At 37.2% G+C, this 21,224-nt stretch overlaps 2 protein-coding genes across 2 annotated transcripts; one reads left to right on the top strand and one right to left on the bottom strand.

The window, feature by feature from the left end:
* Positions 1–3,205: 3,205 nt before the first annotated feature.
* On the top strand, positions 3,206–9,364 carry LOC137709079 (LOB domain-containing protein 24-like). Its single transcript, XM_068448220.1, has 3 exons — positions 3,206–3,276; positions 6,752–6,903; positions 9,051–9,364. Exons 1-3 carry the CDS (start codon positions 3,206–3,208, stop codon positions 9,362–9,364), a joined length of 537 nt encoding a protein of 178 aa, XP_068304321.1.
* Positions 9,365–9,516: 152 nt separating this feature from the next.
* On the bottom strand, positions 9,517–19,481 carry LOC137749544 (calcium-transporting ATPase 9, plasma membrane-type-like). The gene is made up of 34 exons (XM_068489650.1): positions 19,414–19,481; positions 18,795–19,120; positions 18,033–18,149; positions 17,912–17,951; positions 17,337–17,452; positions 17,121–17,252; positions 16,929–17,018; positions 16,695–16,764; positions 16,517–16,587; positions 16,355–16,438; positions 16,197–16,274; positions 16,047–16,118; positions 15,781–15,864; positions 15,609–15,691; positions 15,412–15,520; positions 15,280–15,335; positions 15,120–15,162; positions 14,838–14,921; positions 14,538–14,675; positions 14,341–14,403; positions 14,153–14,251; positions 13,397–13,507; positions 12,727–12,894; positions 12,508–12,567; positions 12,191–12,355; positions 11,928–12,044; positions 11,655–11,753; positions 11,429–11,566; positions 11,099–11,199; positions 10,937–10,982; positions 10,688–10,822; positions 10,467–10,574; positions 10,298–10,389; positions 9,517–10,124 (listed from the first exon to the last, which is right to left on the bottom strand). Exons 2-34 carry the CDS (start codon positions 19,011–19,013, stop codon positions 10,013–10,015), a joined length of 3,300 nt encoding a protein of 1,099 aa, XP_068345751.1. The 5' UTR covers positions 19,014–19,120; positions 19,414–19,481; the 3' UTR covers positions 9,517–10,012.
* Between the last annotated feature and the right edge of the window lie 1,743 nt (positions 19,482–21,224).

Below are 21,224 nucleotides of genomic sequence, written 5' to 3'. Positions count from 1 at the left end.
TAAAAAATGATCTAACGGTCTAAATTTAAATTCAACGGCTAAAGTAATTAAAAAAAAAATCTTTTATGTGTTTCATATTTTTTCATAATGTTCCACAAGTTTCATGGTGTCGGTTTAGTGATTTTTCAATATATATCAGAATCTAAATATTTTTAGGCCAAAATGTTTAGAAAATTAAATTAGGATAGTCTACATAATTTTTTTTTTAAGTTACTTTAAGAAAAAAATTATCCTAAATTCATTTTATAATCATCCCGAGCTAAAAATTTAGCCTATAAGGGTTGGAAGAGAAAAACTGTTTCTCGATTAAAACCTAAATTTTATGGGTTAAAAATTTTAGGTTTTAACCCAAGGATTGAAAATGATCTAAAAGAACACTAGAATTTGAATATGGAATTTGTTATTTTTAAACTCTCACGCATAGAAATTGGAAAATGACACATATTTACATAGAATTTAAACTTAGGGATTGGAGGTCCCAAATTCCAAGTTTTTTTCCATGCATAAATTCTAAATTTCTATGTTTCTAAATTCTAAATTAGTGCATGTCAATTTATAAATTAGAATGTTTGTCCAAATTTCAAGTTTATTTCCCACATTCAAACATAGTATAACATACTCATCAGTACGTCTAAACCCTTACTCCATCTATGCATGTAATTGTACAAGTCCACCTCTATCCAATATTCAATCTTGATCTCCTGCTCATTTTTTTCTTTAATGAAACGATAGTAGATTCTCATTCATAAAGAAAAGTCATTACAAAGGCCAATTAAGGCAAGGGAAGTCATCAAAGAGGGTGTCCATAATTATACTTAGTGGGAGATCCAACCAAACACAATCATGGGAAACCGTAAGACCATACCTAGCTAGAAAATGGGCAACCTCGTTGGTTTGGCGGCGTGAATGGGAAGAAGAAACTTCAATGACCATGGAAATCAAAGCTTTGATATCCTTAATAACCTGTCCAACTAGGGAAAGATTACGTGAGGAATCCTTCAAAGCTTAAATGATCTGAAGCGAACCAGACTCAAAAATCATCTTGTGAAAGCCCCTAGAACACACCCAAACCAAAGTCAAACGAAATGCCAATGTTTTTGCCTGAATGGGGGGAGAAAGTACCTCTGAAATTCCCAGCTTTTACAGCCATAAAAGAACCAACAAAGTCTTTGACAATAAGACCAAAGTCCTCGAGGTTTGTAGACTCATTCCAAGCCCTTTCAATATTCATCTTAAAGAAACCAGGTGGAGGCAGCCCACATGGGAGAAGGAAATGACTAAGGAATGCGTTTGTACTGTGCTGCCCTAGTACGCACAAATTCATGCCACCAAATGATACATTGGGTCACAACCATAACGGGATTGCATTGGGTCACAACCATAACGGGATTGTCCTAAGTGTCTGACCAAAACTTTTGATTTTGAGCACCCCAAATTGCCCAGAGAATCATGACAGCCAATTCGAAGTTCCTGGAAGAGAGTCGATTCGCCATGTCAATAATCCAATCCATAAAAGGAGAGGAGTTGAGGTCTCGTAATGGAACACCTAAATTTGATGCAAGCCATACACATTTAGTGAAAAGGCAAAAGCGTGATAGGTGGATAACCGATTCCTCGTGGCCATTACACATTACACATGAAGGGTCAAAGGTTATATGGCGTCGGGTGAGATTTGCATGGTTTGGGATGAAGTTATTGCACAGTCGTCATACACACACCTTTACCTTTGGTAGAACATGAGATTTCCAGAGTTTGTCTCAGACCATGGCAGATGGGGACGAAGATCCCTACAATGAACCATTAAGCTGAACAATAACCTCCCTTGCCAGGTAGTAAGCACTCCGAACCGAGAACACGCCGTTCATCTCATGATGCCAAACAAGTGTGTCTGGAGGGGATCAGATGCTGATCGGGATTAAGTGAATGAGATTGACTTCATCTGAAGAAAATAAAGAATTGAGTATCTCAGTTTTCCAACCCTTCATATCATGATTAATCATCACAAACCCTTGAAAAACTGCAATCCGGAGGCTTGGGGGAAAAAGGCCGGTAGGTTGACTGTAAAAGGATCTATGAATCTTCCCAAATATGGATTGAGCTTCCCTTCCTAACCTGCTAGCGACAACCCCGAGAAAGGATAGTCTGACTAGTACAAATGTTTTTCCAGCAAATGGAAGCATCACTACTAACCCATGCATTAAGGAAATAAGCGTTGGGAAAATACTTAGCCTTGAACACTTGGGCCACCAGTGAAGTTAAGTTGGAAAGAATCCTCCACCCTTGTTTGGTAAGCATTCCTCAATTGAAAGCGTAAAGGTTGCGAAACCTAAGCCCACCCTCAATCTTTAGCGTGCCCAGTTGATTCCAAGAGTATCAGTGTATCTTGCGTTCCCCTTCATCCCCATTTGACCAGTATGACATAATGAGTTTGTTTAAATTCTCACATAAGTAGTTGGACACTCGGTAGCAGCACATGGTAAAAACATGGATAGCTTGGGCCACCGTTTTTACCAAGATTACTTTCCTTACTGCCCTAAGGAGTTTCCCCTTCCAGTGTTGAAGCCGTTTCCATAACTATTCCTTAATGTACCCAAAACAATTGATGCGGTTTCAGCCCATAAGGGTGGGCATGCCCAAATATTTCTCATGTCGAGAGACACATCGAACACCTAGAATTAGATTCAACCAATTCTTCATAGGAGGTTTAACATTCCTACTGAAGCACACCTTACTCTGGCTCAATTTTATTTTCTTCCTACATGCTGCTTCATAAGCATAGAGGGCGTTCGTAACGTGGATACACATGCATTGGCCCGACAAAAGAATAAAGCTATTATCAGCAAATAGGAGGTGATTGAGAGGTGGAGCTCCAGAGCAAATAAGCACACCCTTGATTAAACCATCAGCTTCAAGTTTTGCAATTTTGGTAGAGAGGTCTTTCTCAAATAAAACAAATAGGTAAGGGAAGAGATGATCGTCTTGGTGAAGACCCTTAGATAGATGGAGATAGCCCATCTGGCAGCCATTAATAATGAATGAATATAGCACGAATGAGACATAAACCATCATCAGCTCCACCCATCTATGAGAAAAACTGAGTTTCATAAGAATTCCCCGAAGGTAACCCCAGTCAATCCTGTCATAAGCCTTGCATATATCCAATTTTAAAGACATAAGGACATTGTTGGCTCACCGTCGTTTGAAGATGTGGTTGGAAACCTCGGCAGCCAAGATTATATTGTCAGAGATATTTCATCCGAGGATGAAGGCGCTCTGGTAAGGGGAGATAATGTGGGGTAGTATGACCTTGAGCCTATTAGCCAAGACTTTGGAGGCAATCTTGAATTGGACGTTGCAGAGGCTAATAGGCCTCAAGTGTTTCATATCTTCAGGGTTCTTTTGCTTAGGTATAAGTGAGACCGGAGTAAAATTAAGCTACTTTAACAACTTGCCCAAGAAAGGGATCCTAAAACAGCATTCGAGACGTCATTTCCCACCACATGCCAAAATTGTTGGTAGAAGAAAATGGTCATCCCGTCCGGGCTTGGTGTTGTAGAAGGGTCCGTTTGGAATAGTGCAATCTTCACTTCCTTTTCACAAAAGTTTCGATCAAGGGATTGATTCATTTGAGCCATGACCCTGGGCTTAAGGATATCGAGAATTGGGTCGCAGTTGATTGGTCCATCAAAAGAGAATAAATTCTCACAGTAATTAAGAACAAGCTTTCAATGTTCCTATCGCCATAAACTTATACTGCGTTGTCACTTTTGAGTCGGTTGATGTGATTTTTAGCTCACCTGTAGTTGACCCAACAATGGAAGAAGGTCGTGTTTCTATCCCCGTCACGAATCCAAAGTACTGAGATTTTTGGCACCAACAGGCTTCTTCTTGGCCCAATCTCCTGCACATTATTTTAAAAGAAAGAACGGATGAGAATTAACTAGAATATTTAATTAAATCTTAATTTTTTAGTTGTGAATAAAAACATGCGGGAAAATTTCCAATATTCAAAACTACTTTCTCTATTCGGAGGTTGGCTTCCCCTGAGGATATGATGTGGCGGCAATCTGGTTTATGTTGCTTGAGATTAGGGTTTTTTTTGTTTGTTTTTTCAGCCTTCGGGCCCAAGCTTATGTGGGTCTTCCATTGTATCTTGGGTTACGGCTCTCATTTTGTTTGGACCTAATTTTACTTTATCTGGTGCTGTTTACCTGACTCTTTTTTAGCCTTGTACTAGTTTTTAATATAATGGAAGTTCTCTTCTTGATAAAAATAAAAAAAATTAAAAAAAATTATAGATTGGCTAATTTTGATGATCCTACATGTTGTGTCCCTTATGAGTTTAGTTTATGCAAGCACCATATTTTGCATCTATGGTTTGATTTATTGGAACTTATTCATAACTTTTGTGCTCATTATGTGAACAAGATAAATGCAAGCACTTTGGATGAGAGGTTAAGATCGAGGTAATTTCGGGTAGATTGGATTAGAAACAACGTTTCCGAATTCCAATTTAAAATTTCAAAATTGAATTGGATCGGATCAGAATTTTCAATTCCTCTTTTAGTGATTATTCATCTACAAGGCTTCTACAAACCATGAGTGACACCTAGCAATATGTCATGGCTACCTAAGCTAATCAGAAGAGGTTGGAGAACCTATTCATTTTGGGATTACAACGCAATACAGACTTTCTCTAACCCAGTACTCTTCGTCACATTGTTTGGTTGATAGTTAATTCATGTTTACCATCCAATGTGATTCTCTTGTATATATGATTACCTTGAATATGATTTGGAATGACTTCCTAAATCTCACTCATACTCTAACCAGAGATTTTTAATCATATCATATAGTAGTCCCTCTCAACAGTTTAAAGGTTAGATATTCATTGTTGTACATTCATATGCCCACATGACAAAGTAGCTTAACCCCAACGATATTGTAGACATCCTCAAAGGAAATGCCTTTAACATAGTCAAAGACTAAGGACCTAACCACAAGACAATTACAATGTCTCAGGTCAAATGACTACTTTGCAGTATCCTAACTATGAGTTCTCATGTGACATGAGCATGAGAACTCTTTGTTGATCACGTTCAGTTCACTCTTTTTTAAGCACCTACATACTTGTCTTGATGTCATTCACACCAATGAGTCAAGACCAGTTACCCTCCTGAAAGAGAAGACATAACATATACTGATCTATTTGATGTCTAATTGGCAATCCTATGAACATAAACGTTTACAATATGTATATGAAAGAGAAAGGTCTCATGAATCAAACTTCTTTAGATTACATTCTCTTAATTTTATATTCTTTGGACTTATCATTTAAGTGTGTAACAATTAATGAGATAGCTTTAAATAATAATTTTTGCCCTTACATTAAACTAGATTAGTTTAATATGTGAAATGTTCATAATGTATCATCTCATTATTGGCTTTAGGGGCACATTTTCAACATGTACTAGATTCAAAAAAGTAAACATAAAAATTGAAATAGTTTCCACAATTATCAACATTGGAACATTTCATTTGTACTCCAACCGTGCCTCTTGAGCGTGTCCACTGTAAAGCATTAAGTTGAATCAAAATAGACGATCTTGTTACAGTTTAAATATTGAGGCTAATTGTCACTTAGTACTATGGTCAAATAGTATATCTCTTCACTTGTAAGTGAGAGGTCTTAGGTTCGATTCTCACCAAAGGCGAATTTGAACCACATTATTGCTAGACCATTGTAAGACTTAGCTCATTCCCCCACCCAGTTAGTGTAAATATATATCTTGAGGCCAATTAATTGGTCATGCATGATTTTTCATTACAAATTCATCGAAATAGTTTAGCACAAGAATTATTCATCTAGGATGATTGAAATTTTGTTTTGTTATTTAATTATTTACTTGCTCAAACTATGAATAAGCCGGAATAATTAAGGAAAATTTGGTAGTTGCTCAAACTATGAATAAGCCGGAATAATCAAGGAAAATTTGGTAGGGCAGTTACGCCACTCTCGTAAATGGTGAGACTTTGTACATTGAGAAATTATTTCAGTAAAGTATGTTCTGCCTAACTATTTAGATGGTCATGTTGTCATACTCAAGTTTCTCTCCTTGGTATGGACATCAGGCACGCATCATCATTTGCTAAAAACCCACTGAGAAGTTAATCAGATACAGAGTGAGTTTATAAGCTAGAATAATCAAGGAAAATTTGGTAGGGTGGTTACGCCACTCTCATAAACGGTGAGACTTTGTACATTAAGAGATTATTTCAGTAAAGTCTGTTCTGCCTAACTATTTAGCTGGTCATGCTGTCATACTCAAATTTCTCTCCTTGGTCTGGACATTTGGCACAAATCATCATTTGCTAAAAATCCAGTGAGAATTCATCGTAAATTAGATAAACACCGTAACACACTAACAATTCATATGGAAAATCTTCAAAATTAATTTAAGTAATCTATGCCTTCCATTGCCTTCAATCAAATCCTTCCTCAAATTTTTGAAACTTTGACAAAAGAAAGTAGCCCTTATATTGTTTCCAACATTAGACAAATTTACCACCCTAAGCATTCGTGATTGAATTGAAAATATTCAAACGGATCTAAGAACACCTAATATATATATTGTAAACAAAATCTTTGACAAATATTACAAAATCCCTCAGAAAATTTCGATTTCCTCGAAATTTTGAGAAGCAAAATCTTTTGTTTAGATTCTAAACAATCGCTTTGTGGAAATCTAAGGATGTCTAATCCAACGAGATGTGCAGCTTGCAGATTTTTGCGAAGAAGATGCCCTCAAGATTGTGTTTTGGCACCCTATTTTCCCTCCTCCAATCCTGAGAGATTTTCTTGCGTCCATAGGATCTTTGGTGCCAGCAACGTTACCAAAATGCTGAGGTAATAACCAATTAAATCCAAACACAATTTTTTCAATCAATACAAGCGATACCCTAATTTGCACATATTTTTTCTAGCCAATGTCGCTACACTCACATCGAGTGCATTTGTTTAATCTTTAGTTGGTTGTCTCAACTATTATTAATCATTTGTGTAAAGTGAAACTAAATCCAAACACAATTTTTTTTGGTCAATTAATCCAAACACAATTTGGAAGCACTACAAATTGTTCAGCATACCAGTTGTATACAACCGTCTTCTTTTTTCTTTTTTTTTTTCAATGAGTGGAAGAAGAGAAATTCGAATTGGAACCTTTATGAACATGTATACAAGTAGGGTGCGTTTGTTGCACCGGACTGTCTCGGACTGAACTAGCTTCAGGGACTAAGTTGGACTGGCTTAGACTAGACTAAGCTGGACTAGTTTAGTGAAGCGTTTGGTGTAGTGTCGGACTAATAAGCAGGATAATAAGAAAAATGAAAAAAAAAACCCATGATATATTACAAAATATTTTATTTTCTTCAACTTCAATTTCAACCAAATATTAACGTTATTCCTGTTAAACATTTCATCTTCTCCATGTTCAAAGTATGTTGGTGTCACTCAAATACCGTATTTAATCCAACCTCCTTTCTTCTTCTAGCAATTGCCACCAGTGCCATCTACCATTCTAGATATTGCAAATTCTTGAGATTTCAAAACCAACAATTGATAATTTGTTTCACATTTAAACAAAAACCCATCCACAACAAAGCAACCCATCACAATTTTTCCCCAAAAATATCAAATTTACACAAAAGAATCAATGTGGGTTTTGCGAATAAGGAAATATACCAACAAGAACAAATAATACAAAAGTCATACATCAGATCTAGCAAAAACATATAATACATATATGTGTGCGTGTATGTATATGTGTGTATATATACATATATATACAAACCCAGAAAATGGGGTTTTCTATAATCTCAGCTTAAATTAGAAAGAACCACCATTGCAAACACCATTAAACCAAACGGAACATATTCAAAAAGCTGAAATTCATATTATATTACCAAAAAAATAAGCAAATCTGAGGAAGATTGAGGATATATGTCATTACATCTTTCCATCTGAAAATATTAGTTCCTCGTGCCCAGATGGACTTCGTGGCCAACATCATCTGAATTCAACCTCCTTCTGAGCGAGCTAACGCGGTGCTACGGCGGTGGTGGCCATCGTCGAGACTTAGATAGAGAGAACGGGAGATGACCTTGGGAAATGGAGTGGGGTGGCGCCGGCATCGATCTGGGCCTCAGATCGAATCGACCCATCGGTGGGTGCAAATTCGATTTTGGGATTTAGGGGTGGGTGGTAATGAGATAGAGCAGGGAGAGAAAAGAAGATCCATGCAGGGAAGGAGTGGAGGATTTGACGTCGAGGTCGTTGATTACGATGAGCAGTGAACAGACGAAGCAGACGAAGGAAAGGCTTAGTAGTCCGCTGCATTTTGGGGGGTTTCGCTAAGAACCTCTAACGAGGTCTCTAGTCGAGGCGAATCCCGTTTAATCCTACTAAAACTAGTCCTTGGGATTACCAAACACGGGACTACACTAATTTTTAATGTAGTCCAATCCAGTGAAAGTTAGTGAACCCAAACAAACACACCCGTAATGTCTATGTGTTTACCTTAATCCCAATTCAAAGGCTGAGCCATGAAGGGACCAGGATGGTTTCAGGCACATTTGGACATTTTTTTCACGCAAAAAAGTTTAATGTAATGTTTATGATTTTTCAAGGTTTTTGGTAGACTCAGGGCCCAATCCGATATTTTTTACTTTAATTTTTTTCATCGGGTTTGATTTGAGGTTGATGGATCCTATGAAGTATAGACAATCTGTTGCTTGTGAGCTTTGAGGAGTTCGTCTGGGGATCACTGGAGGGAGAGAGGAAGGAGTTTAGGTTTAAGGAGAGGATGATGAAGATGACACCAAACCAAACTCAAATGACATTGGTCGTTTGCTCCACTCATAGGCTAAAATTCTAGCTACGCCATTGCCCCAAATTTTAGTCGAAAGTATGAGAAATAATTGAAAAACTTGTTTCTTATTTTTCGGATATACGAGTATAGAATGTGTTACTAATCGTCTAATTGTATCGTAAATGCAGCAACTTCCAGTCCATTTAAGAGAAGCAGCAGCAGACTCCATGTTCTACGGGGCGTCGTTACGTGTTGAAGATCCGATTTACGGATGCGTTAGAATCATTTCTCAGCTGCAACACCATATATTGGAGGCTCAATCTGAGTTACTCAAGACCAACGGTCAAATAGCATCCAACATTGCACAACACCAACTGCAGCAGCAGCAAAATGCTGTTCTTGGTGTCAGTTACCACCAAGACCAGCAGATCAGTGAACCTTCGGGGCTCAGCTCGGACATGCAAGCTTTCGCAAATGACTGTTACCTTCACCCGTAGAGATGTGCAAGTTTTCAGACGCGAGCTATGCCAGTTAGCTATAGCAATGTGCCGACCCCTTGCATTTAAGTTCTAATTCCTCTGCCCAAAGATTAGAATAGCATAGAATACCATCTTTGCACAAATATATGAGCTTAATTTGTTAGGTCCAATGGTTTAATTTGAATTCTTCATTTGATTGATAAAATTGCTCAAGAAAATTTGAAAATTGTTGAGAGCAGCGTTCTATGTACACTTGGCTAAAAAATTACATGGCAAATTTGCTAATTGGATATACAAATCTGTGCCGATCCAACTCTTAGAAAAGCCATAGAAAATAGTGCAAGGGCATGCCATACTATAACCACCCCCATACGCCGGATTGAAGACTTTCAGGCAAAAAAATATGAGAGATCTCTATTCTCGCGTGCCCTGAGAAACGAGGGGGAAAAGCCCGGAAGGGCATTTCCATGGAGTGCCAAATGCCAATCCTCCTAGTTTGAAAGATCAAATGAGTTGAGTTTTGAGAACAATAACCATTGATTTTCCTCATTTATTTCTCGTAGTAAGAAGAAACTCGGATGCCTAGCGCGATCCTTGCAAGTTTCGAAGATATGGAGACTGATGGTTTGATAGCATGTGTACAGAACACAACTAGGGAGATGAGCATTAGGTATTACGATTACGAGAATTTCTGCACCGCTTAATAGGCCGGCTGAAGTACTCGGAGAACGGAGTCCTTGGGACCGGAATTAGTTTTCCAATAATAGCAAGAGGCCAACTGTCGGAACATAAAGTCAGTTAAGTACCGCGATTAGGCAAATATAAATTGCAACACAGAATGACTCGCATATTTTATGAAAATGATTTCGTTACTTCCACTTCTGGTTCTTAAACTTTAGCCAAACTTCATCCAGTTAGAAAAAAACGTAAGGAATCATCAAGTTAACGTACCTGACAATGGCAATTCCCAAGCATATGAGCCATTGCTGCCATGATAGTCTAACCGTTTTTGTAAATTTTCCGAGGAACATGACGATGATTATCTGAAAATAGAGTTATACTCAGTAATTATATATAGTAAGAACCCGAAACCAAAAATATAAACGCAGAAGCCTCTCACCTGAAGTACAAATGTAATTCCTATTATTCCCATGAAGAGGTAGTTTTTGGTCACTCCAGTGAAGACATTTATTTCTTCAGGCTTTCGAGCATTGAACTCGTTGAAAATCTGTAAGAAGTAAACATAAGCGTTGGAACAAATTACTAAACCAGCTTAACTAAACAATTGAAACGCAACTCCTAATCGTAATTCACATAGCTATTTTCAAGTCCTATACTTACTTGACAAAAGACGAATGCATTGAATATGACAGTATTCTTCACACCAACGGCATGCTTTGGGACATCCTGCTGCAGACCAAGAATGCTATTTCCCAAAAAGTTGAGGACAAGGAGGACAGTAACTTGATACATTGCCTGTGCCAAGTGAAAATGATGAAATTAGACAACAGAGTGATACAATGTTAATTTATGCTTCTTCAACTGCGATGTTAGTAACAGAGCAAATGATAATCGAAAGAGAGGAGATACCTGAATGAGTAGGTTCCTCCACATGATGTTCGTTATAAGAGGTGCCCTGAGAAACAAATATCAGATTATTACTTCACTTCATCGAAATCTAGCATACAACAAGAATTTGACTTTGAATAGTATCAAAGTATATCATTGCTAGCTAATCACACGATTTCACACCTTCGGCCAACTGGTGTTCTATGCATAAGGTTGTCTGTAGGTGGTTCGGTAGCCAACGCAAGTGCTCCTAGAGTATCCATGATCAAGTTAACCCACAGAAGCTGGACAAGGAACATGAAATAAATTATTAGAAGAAAGATGACAGAGAAAAGTAATGAGCCTAAACTGCAGAGGATTCTTTTACTCATCTTTGTTCTGGCTTCATATTCCAGATTGTGCAAAATATGCAGTGTAACCCCAAGCCATGACAAAACATGCTGTGCTCTATATATATATATATATATATATGGGAGGGGGGGAAGAGAGAGAGAGAGAGAGAGAGAGAGATACCTGTACTGCATTTAAAGGAACACGACCAGAAGAGATTGCGGCCACAACATTAATTACAAGAGCGGCAACATTAACAGTAAGTTGGAATTGGATAAATTTCTGAATATTTGCATACACAGAACGTCCCCAGCGAACAACCTACATAAAGTACAAAGAGAAATACTCAGAAGAGACAAAATCACGACTCCAACCCTATTATTGTCTTACATTAAGTATACTTTCTTACCTTTACAACAGACGCAAAATTATCATCCAAGATAACGATATCCGAACTTTCCTTAGCAACTTCAGTTCCTTGAATGCCCATAGAAAGACCAATATCCGCCTAAAATACAAAATGGTAAAGATCTGATCAGCCATAAGTAGGAAAAAAGCATGACACTAGGAGAAGGGATGTTGTCAAGGGGAGAATTTTGCTAGAAAGACGGGTTATCAGGATGTTTAAATTGGCATGAAATGCCAACCACATGAACATATTAAATTCACAAAGGTGACAAACCTCATGAAGTGCCGGAGCATCATTAGTGCCATCCCCTGTTACTGCAACAACTTCACCCCCCTTACGCAATGCTTGCACGAGCAACAACTTGTCATTGGGAGAAGATCTGCCCATTACCTAAGCAATAACGTGACAAAAATTTCATTACCGTTAGGTACAATCAGAGATATGCAAACTAGAAATAACAGAATTGGCGAGGGTAACAGACTGAAGATCAAAAGCTAATACAAATTATAAGAATTGCCATAATGTAGGAACCGTACTGTTATTTTCTTGGCGAGTTGTTCCCTTTCCCTTTCAGACAATTCACGGAATACTTTTCCTTCAATGATAGTGGGCTCAGTAGCATCTTCAAGTGAAAGTAGTATTCCACACTCTAACGCGATGGCTTTTGCTGTTTGAAGATTGTCTCCAGTGACCATGCGTACCTATAGGTTCACAAAAATGCGATTCATATGGTCATTTTCCAGACGCGAGAACCACAATATAAAATATTTTATAATGTAAATAAGTATACATCATTATGTTTGCAGAAGTGTAACATAAATCAAGATGTTAAAGAACCAATGAGAAAAGTTACCTTGACACCAGCTTCTGTGCATTGTTTCACTGCATCTCTGACACCAGGACGACAAGGATCCTACTCACCGACATACATATTAGCTCAAAGTGAAGTTTGATAATACTTTATATTAAAAGCAAGGCCTCAGAATATGGTGCTGTCTATGCCCTAGGCTATCAAAAAGAGATGCTATAAATAACTGCAATAGTTGAGAATTTACTTTGTGGATATGCGTACCTTTATACCAACAATAGCAAGCAGGACAAGGTTATCTTCTGGTAATGCCCATTGACTTAATTGCTCTTCATCGGTAGGAATTTTGTCCAATCCATATGGTCTATATGCAATGGCAACACACCGCAAACTGCTCTCTGCCATGTCATTAATAGCTGTCACGAAAAATTCCTGCAGAGGGATATAACAAGACATCATACACAAATTTCACAGGACAATTTCAAGAGATTAAAGAATATTTCTCATCTTTCTAATAGAAACCTAATTATCAAATGATAGTAGGGGCCCATTTGGATTGAACGAAAACCATATGGGTGTTCATTTTTACACCCAAGGAGGTAACATGTGGATTTTCTGAACATAAGAGCAATATTTATCAAAGTACAACTAAGCAATGTACATTCAAATTTGGATCTTCCATCCAAATGGACCCTAAGAGTTTTGCGCGTATTAATTCTCATCATTACCAAGAGTAGAAGTGTCAAATATAGCGCTTATATATATAAATGTCATTATAGATTCTTCATCCATAACTTCCTGGAGTATGTTCATTTAAATCAATGAGAAATTCCATTTGTTCCTAGATTTTAATTTCTCAAAAACCGTTCAGAGTATGTGTTTTTTACTCTATGCTAAGACTTTCTGATTATGTCTTTATGGCTCGTGTTCCCACCTTGTCATCTTTAATATTATGCGAGCAACCATCTGAGTCAAGGTACTCTGTGCACGAGGCTAAAAGTATCTCCGCTGCTCCTTTCCAATGTATATGAACTTTAGAGTCAGCCTGTCACGAAAAGAAAGAAAGTGAAGAAATAACATTAGCATGGGCTTAATCAGGCAAACGAGAGAGAAGCTGTGCACAGAAAAGGTTTAAGGTAGCTCTATTGCTTGTGTGTTTTTATCTTTGGAGGTATTATCATGTATTTATCACTATGTAAGTATATTAGTATTGCATTCAAAACATGCATAAAGTGATATTTTCCAGATGAAAAATGCAGAGGGTTAAGGTTATGTAAGGTATCCACAATGCAGTATAATTGACAGGAACTATACGTTTTTGGTCTTATTCCACATGATAAGTTGATTAAGCATGTATTTGACGAGATGATATACCATCGAGAGAGAAATGATAAGTTAATGGAGTATATATTCAACGATATGGCATAACTTCTGAGTCACTTTAACTAGTTTCGGAAATAAGAATGGTTCACTAAGTTGGGTTGAGAAGTTCTTTACAGTGATTTTGTCCCCGGAACAACTTGATTATGTTAGGTGAACAAGACACAGTCGCTGTACTTCAAACTCATCAATAATGTTACGCACCACGTGAGGCTTTCCGGATGAACTAAAAGACATCTCACTATGCAAATCCCACTGGGTCTTAATTGATTCTGAAATTGAAAATTTACACCTTTAATTAATCAATTACCTGCTTTACTGCAACACCACCTCGCTTTTTCTCTGAGTTGAAAGGGAAGACATGAAGGACTGTAGACTCCGATCTGATAATACCAAACTTCATCCCCAACTGTGATGCAGAATTTGACAACTAAGAAAATCTTCAAATATTGGAGAAACAAGAGTACCAGAATACACTAAAGCACACTTAAAACAAACCTTGAACGCCCAAGAAAGTATAGCCTTTTCCGTAGGAGATCCAGAAATCTCTACTTCACCACCCTGCTAAATAAAATGAATTTTTGTGTTTAAAAATTAACATTTAGAATTTGAGAATACCATCAAAGCTCAACAGCTAAGGGAAACAATGTCACCCCCCCCCTGATAATGCCATGACAACTGAAGAGAAATATTACCGTTGGCTCAAATACATTGCCAGTGGTATTCTGCGCAACGCCCTCACTTAACAGAGTGGAAACCAGTGGATGCAGCTGTGAGGAATCATCTGGTGGATTTATCTTCTTTCTCCCAACATATGCCTCAACCACAGTCATCTGCCATATCATATATTTTTGTCACTATTTCTATTTTAGCAATACATTTTTCAGATCGAAACAACTACATGATACTCAAGTTTCACATGCTGCCCAGTACCCTGCGTTTATAAATTGATGAAAAACAATATTCAGTTTTGAACTTTTGATCATAGAACACACCTGATTTAAAGTCAATGTCCCAGTTTTATCACTGCAAATCGTTGTTGCTGACCCCATAGTTTCACAGGCTGACAGTCTACGCACCTGCACATATTATACTGTTATAAACTAGTTTCACAAGATTTTTACAAACACATTTCCTATTAGAAGTGAAAATATCACAAAAATGAAAACAGAATGATGGTCGACCAGTGAAAGCCAAAGGGCGAAAAGACAAGAAAAATACTTTTTTACATTTAAGAAACCGAGAAACTTTCAATTAAAAAGACCAAGGACACTTACCAATGCCTTATCTGCCATCATTTTCTTCATTGAGTATGCTAGCCTGTCACAGAATTGAAGACAGACGCAAAGTTGATAACACAAATGAGAACTATATTAGTACATTAAACTTAGATTCCTGTAACTGCAACCTGAAGCAAAAGTGGTGGATGCTACTTACGTCAAGGTAACGGCCAAAGGTAGCCCCTCAGGGACTGCAACAACCACAATGGTTACCTGCACGGTTCTATAGTTTGTCAAAGAAAGGCCTACATATAACCTTAAACCCAATTGATCCGGAAGCTTCACTTACAGCAATCGTGAAAATTTTTACTGCTCCATCAAAAGCTTTGCCCATTCTAGTCTGACCAGCTATAAACTGGACTTTTCCATCTAGATCTCTTGTATTTCCAGTAAAGTATCTAAAAGTTTAAATAAAAGCAAGGCTAATAAGATGATAAACAACTCATGTAATATAAAATTTTAATTATTCAATGATCACAATGTTACCTGCCCCAAAGGACGGCAAGCACCAAAACAGCTACTGAAAGCCCAACTATGCCTATAAAAGTTGCAACTCCATTCAAACGCACCTATCACAGAGCACCAAAGATATCGTTGAGCTGTAAATAATGGATTTTCTATAGATTAAACAACCATACTTGTGGAAAAATGAAAAAACCTGTAAAGGAGTTTCTTCACCAGTATCCTCTGAGATGCTTGCCATCAACAATCCCCATTCAGTATTGATCCCAACACCAGTTACCTACAGATAGCCAAAAAGGTGAAGCAACCAGGTGGTGCACATCTTGCGTTACGAAAAAAGGAGACTAGAAACATGGGATTATAGGGAAAATTCCAGCATCAAAATACAGAGATGCGAAACGTATAATTGTTTCAGTCAAGTTATGAAAAGTGAAGTACAATAAATTAATTAAAATTATTTACCAGCATGGTACCCACTCCATCAGCCACTTTACAACCTGACATTAAGAAAGGTGCTTTCTGATCCTTGTGAACCTGAAAGAGATGGCGCTTAAAAATTGTATTGGTAATAGTGATAATTAAATTACTGTATGGTACTGTATAAGCACTCACAATCTTGCTTTCACCAGTCATGCTAGATTCATCGATAGCAAGTGAATGACCAGTGATTAAGATTCCATCAGCAGGGACCTAAGTACGAACAAAATAATTTGGTTACGCACTATCAAATTAGTATCCAGTAAAACAAATAAAACATTAAGTACACTCACTTGATCACCTATTCTGAGTGGTACAACATCACCAACCACAATATCAAATATTGAGATCTTTACTGATCTACCGCCTCTCAGTACCTGTAGAAATTTTCATATATAGTCAATTTAGCATCCAGAGAATGAATGGTGACATTCCAAATGTGTAAGAGTGCGCACCTCCAGTTGTATATTTTGCTTTTCCGAGTTAAGATTTTGGAACTGAAGAGATTGCCGATAATCACTAACAGCTGGCAAACAAACAAAAAATGGGACGAGGGGAAAATTAGTCTCATGCTTACAAGATGAGTCTAATTGAAACAAGATCAAATCACAACTACAATATCAATTCCAATACCTGTAACAATTATAACAAGAAACACAGCAAAGAAAATGCTTCCTCCATCATACCATCCTTCCTCCAGACCCTATGAGGATATCAAAATTAAAAAGGTAGACGAAACTGTTTTAAAAAAAAACCATAGAAACAAAAAGAATAGAAATCCAAAACCACGCCCAGATAATTAGACAAACAGGGACCATTTGGTTATAGATAAATGCGAGAATAGAGGATGCAAATGATCAAGAATACCTCAGTTTTTATTCCGAGTCCCAATGACACCACTGCAGCTATGATCAAGATTATAAGAGTTAAGTCTTGCCAAGCTTCCCAAAGGAACCTCTGCAGGACAAAGCATAGGAATGAATTTCAGTTATTGCAACATGTTCCTAACTAAAACCAGAAAATAACAAAAAAGTAACACCTTGTAATTAGATAATATACCAAGAAACTCCGCCCTTTTTTCCGAGGATATGTATTTGATCCAAACACTTCCTTTCGTTTTACTACATCTGTTTCAACCCCATCAATTCCCTTCTCCGCATTCGATTTTAGCAACGCTGATATGCCTTTAACCTAATGAAATGATGATTGTCTTATGTATGTAGAGCACACAAAACATTACAAAAACAAGAAGAAACACATTTTCAGTTGCTTTACCCCTCCATATTGCTGTAAAGCGGTAACGTTGTTCTCCCTGGTCAATGTAACAAGTTCATCTAGTGCAATTCCATAATCACCACTGGGAGTTGGGGGCGCAACTGTTGTGCCAATCCCTATATCATCCGGGACAAAAGCAAATCATGAAAATAAAACTAAAATGGAATCTTCTGGACAAGAATGAAAATACAGCTAGAATTATGTTTAAAGAACTTCTGAACTGTCCAACAATATAACACAAGTTACAGATACAACGTGAGTTTGAGTACTTAAGTGACCATAAAATGCAAAAGCTTCAGTTTCAATGAAATAAGCCCAATAATGTCTATGAAGTCTAACACAACAAATATTGACAAACTAAATTGTGCAAAACCATTTCAACTTTGACAACAAATTAAGACTAATGCTGCAACGAAAGACATTATGGAAATGGTGAAAATTGCTAAATGACATGAAAAATTTGAATAAAACTTAAGAAAAACGCTAAGCAAACCAATAATACATGGATGAAACACGTAAGCTTCATAAAATAGCATTGTAAATATAAACAACTGGAAGCTAGAGTGAACATTTACCAAGTTCCCGTTCTCCTGCCAATCTGAAAAGCAATGCTGCCTAATATGACAAGTAATCATCAGTCGAACGGATAAAAATAGTTCCAATTACTGAAAAGTTTATTATTGTTTGAAACATTACTCTTATGACTTGTGCATGGGATCTAATCATCCGCCTGCTATTTTCTTTTTCTTCTTCCGCTTTCAAGTCCATAGTGTACCTGAACCGCCTGGAAGCATTTAACACTAGTGCCGCTTGCTGCCAAGAAAGTGATCATAAGCAAGCGCAATTGGTAAAATAATCACAATAAGATTATCCACCAAAAAAAAAAAAAAAAAAGAAGATGCGTCCCATTTCGATACCGGACACCTTGTAAAATTTTAGGGAATTTTAACGAAAAGCTCACGGTACTGTTTACTTTAACGAAAAATCACATTTTTACACAAAAAGTCAATCATGGTACTATTCACTTTACCTTTTATTTTGTCCTTATCATTAAAACTCAAAATTTTCAAACCATTTTCCTAAATTTTTATCGGTTACATTGGAGGGAATCGAGCCTGAAGCTATAGTACCACTTGGGCTAACCCGAAGGGGTTTGTACATTGTTAACATATATTTTTTTTTGTATGAACGCTTGTGTAATGTGCCCCATTACATTACACCAATGGCATTTGGCATTATTTTCTGGCATTGAAAAAATTGACTCGATTCGATTCCAATCCAAAATCCAATACGAAATGGACAATGCCGATTCGTGTCCACTTTCAATCAACCAAAAACAATGCTAGCAAGCATCACATTGCAATATTATACAAAAAATTTATGTTGCTGAATACACAAAAGCGACTTTGCTATTTGCAGTGCAAGCAGTGCAATGTGGTTGAAATGTATAATACGTACCCTCCATCTCCTGAGCGTCGCGGGAGGCGCGTTCTTGGTGTGGGCAATGTCGAAGGGATCGGTCGGCGCGGCAGCGTCGTCGTCGTCGAACTCGGTCTCCAGTCCCACCCTTTCCCCTCCTCCCCCTCCCCCGGCCTCCATGTCGTGGTGGTTCCGCTCCGACAACGATGTCGGCAACAACCCGTTCGTGGAAGACGACGAACCACGTGACGCGGCCATCTGTCAATCGTCGTACGCTACGAACAAAGAGTTCGATCTCTCTCTCTCTCCTCCGTTTTGGCACGGCCCCGGAGCGTTTCAAACTTGTGCTGGGGCCCACCCACCTCCTTTGCCAAAAACCACACCAAACAAAATGTTAAAAAAGAGAAAAAAAAAGGAAGCAAAACTCCCATATAAAAAGAACACAGAAACCGAAGCCGGTTTGCAACACGGCAACAACAACCGTACAGCAGAAGAATTAATGTTCTGTTTTTTTTTTTCGTTTTCAGCGGCGACGCTACTGTTTCTGTTTTCGTGGGTTTTATTTACTAAAAATCGGGTTTTTTTTTTTTTTTCGGGGCAAAAAGCTATATAAATTTGACCGCGAATTTAGGAGGATAAATCGGAAACGAGATCTTACCTGTACACGACGCGTACGCCGCATTGCAGGTTGAAGGGTAATGAGAGCCAGAGAAGGAGAGCCTTCTCATTCGTTTGTTTTGGCTTTCAAACACCGAAAGCACATTTAAATAAAATGTTTTAGAGCCAAACTTTAATAAAAGTATAAGTTAATTTTTCAAAAACCATTTTAAGTGTTTTTAGCAAAGAAGCATTTAACAGTGCGCTTTTTCAAAATCCACTACGCAATGGTTGGTGACGATCACAACGACGTCATTGTTTATATTTATTTATTTATTTAATAATGACGTTTCTATAAAAAATTTAAAAAAAAAAACTAGCATATGCCACACGTGTGTGAAATTTTTAAAATTGAAGGACAAATGAAGAGAGTGAGAGGATGTGGGAGTACGGAGAGAGTGTGAGAGGTTTTTTTTTTTTTTTTTAATAAATTAAAGGTGATAAAATTATTTGTAGGTGAGATTTACAAAATTTTGTTTTATAAAATTATGTTATTGTCTTTAACTTTTTTATTGTGATAAATAACAAAAATGTCTTTTCACCTTCTCTTGATTAATAAAAAGCGTTTCATTAATATTAGTTTAGATAAATAAATTACAGATCACTCAGTATTACGGTTTGATAGTATTTATCTTCACTTAGAAGTAAGAGGTCTTAAGTTCGAATCTCATAGATGGTGAATTTAATACCAAATTAAGCTACCCATTGTATGGCTTAGCCGAACTTCCATTCCTTTTAATGTAAAAACATCTATGTATTCAAAAAGAAAAAAAATAAATAAATAAATTACAGAGAATCCCCTAGGGCAAATATGGCCGCTAGCTACTATCCCACACCAAGCTAACTTATCACTTACCAAACTTAACAAGAGCATTCCGGACAAAGTTTACTTCTCCAAAAACACGTTTAAGCTCCTCGTATTGAAACTGGCAAGGCGTCCTCTGGATTTATTGACAATGTCATCGAGCCTCCACGGGCAAGAAGCGCCACCATTTCGATTGTGCTGCCCTTAAACCATCACTTGCTGCTTGCTGCACGAAAATTACATGCAATCACAGTTTAGATTACGGTAGCCAACTTGAGAAGAGACCCACTTGCTGTTCTTCACCACCGGAGCTGCAGGGAAGATCTTCTCAAGATTAGGCCTAAATAGTTAGAGTCCACGATAGTATAGCCGTCTTGAAGACCATGGGAATTTTTTATTGATTTATTTAACAATGATGTTTGTGTTTATTCATCAATGTGTATTATAGCTAGGTTTATGATATATTAATTTTATCGTCCATGGCAACAACTTTTACATTTGAACATTCTCAACTCTCTTTTCTGATAATTTTGTATTGTGCAATGATCTAAATATCTATTTCTATGTCACTTAAACTCTTCATTTTGACAATGATAATTAAGTCGTTAATATAATTTCTCATTTAGAAAGCAGGCAGTTCTACTCATCAAGCAACATTTCAAGACAAGAAGGATGGCCAAGAAGGTAAAATGAGAAGCTCGTAATCAAATTGAGAGGAATTAGATTGAGGGGGAATTGGATTGAGGAGGAATTGAAATGAGATGGAATCAGAATCAGATTCATGTTGAAGTTGTTTACTAAAACTGTTTGGAATCGGAGTAGGAATGATGTTGAGTCCATATAAGTCGTTTACCAATTCACTTCAATCGGAATGAAAACCAAATTGATTACTATATTGCCCTTACATAAATAAATTATTTTCATACTAGTTAATTAAATTAAATTCTTAATTAAATTTATATAATAAAATTCATCTATATAAGCATATATAAATAGGTTTTATTTAT

This window comes from Pyrus communis, chromosome 11, assembly GCF_963583255.1.
Source record: "Pyrus communis chromosome 11, drPyrComm1.1, whole genome shotgun sequence".
In the NCBI taxonomy this organism is placed as follows: domain Eukaryota; kingdom Viridiplantae; phylum Streptophyta; class Magnoliopsida; order Rosales; family Rosaceae; genus Pyrus; species Pyrus communis.
Note: the sequence above shows the minus strand (reverse complement) of the source record. Positions and strands in the feature narration are given on the sequence as shown.

What these genes read in the sequence shown, in the direction of transcription:
- LOC137749544 (XM_068489650.1), bottom strand. Translation starts at nt 19,013, where the DNA reads ATGGCCGCGTCACGTGGTTCGTCGTCTTCCACGAACGGGTTGTTGCCG. An exon ending in TGATGGCAGATAAGGCATTG is followed by an intron (nt 14,922 to 15,119) that starts GTAAGTGTCCTT and finishes TAATATGTGCAG; the next exon opens with GTGCGTAGACTGTCAGCCTG. An exon ending in ATTTTGCGTCTGTTGTAAAG is followed by an intron (nt 11,567 to 11,654) that starts GTAAGAAAGTAT and finishes TACTTTATGTAG; the next exon opens with GTTGTTCGCTGGGGACGTTC.
- LOC137709079 (XM_068448220.1), top strand. Translation starts at nt 3,206, where the DNA reads ATGTGGTTGGAAACCTCGGCAGCCAAGATTATATTGTCAGAGATATTT. An exon ending in CCGAGGATGAAGGCGCTCTG is followed by an intron (nt 3,277 to 6,751) that starts GTAAGGGGAGAT and finishes TGGAAATCTAAG; the next exon opens with GATGTCTAATCCAACGAGAT. An exon ending in CAGCAACGTTACCAAAATGC is followed by an intron (nt 6,904 to 9,050) that starts TGAGGTAATAAC and finishes TTGTATCGTAAA; the next exon opens with TGCAGCAACTTCCAGTCCAT.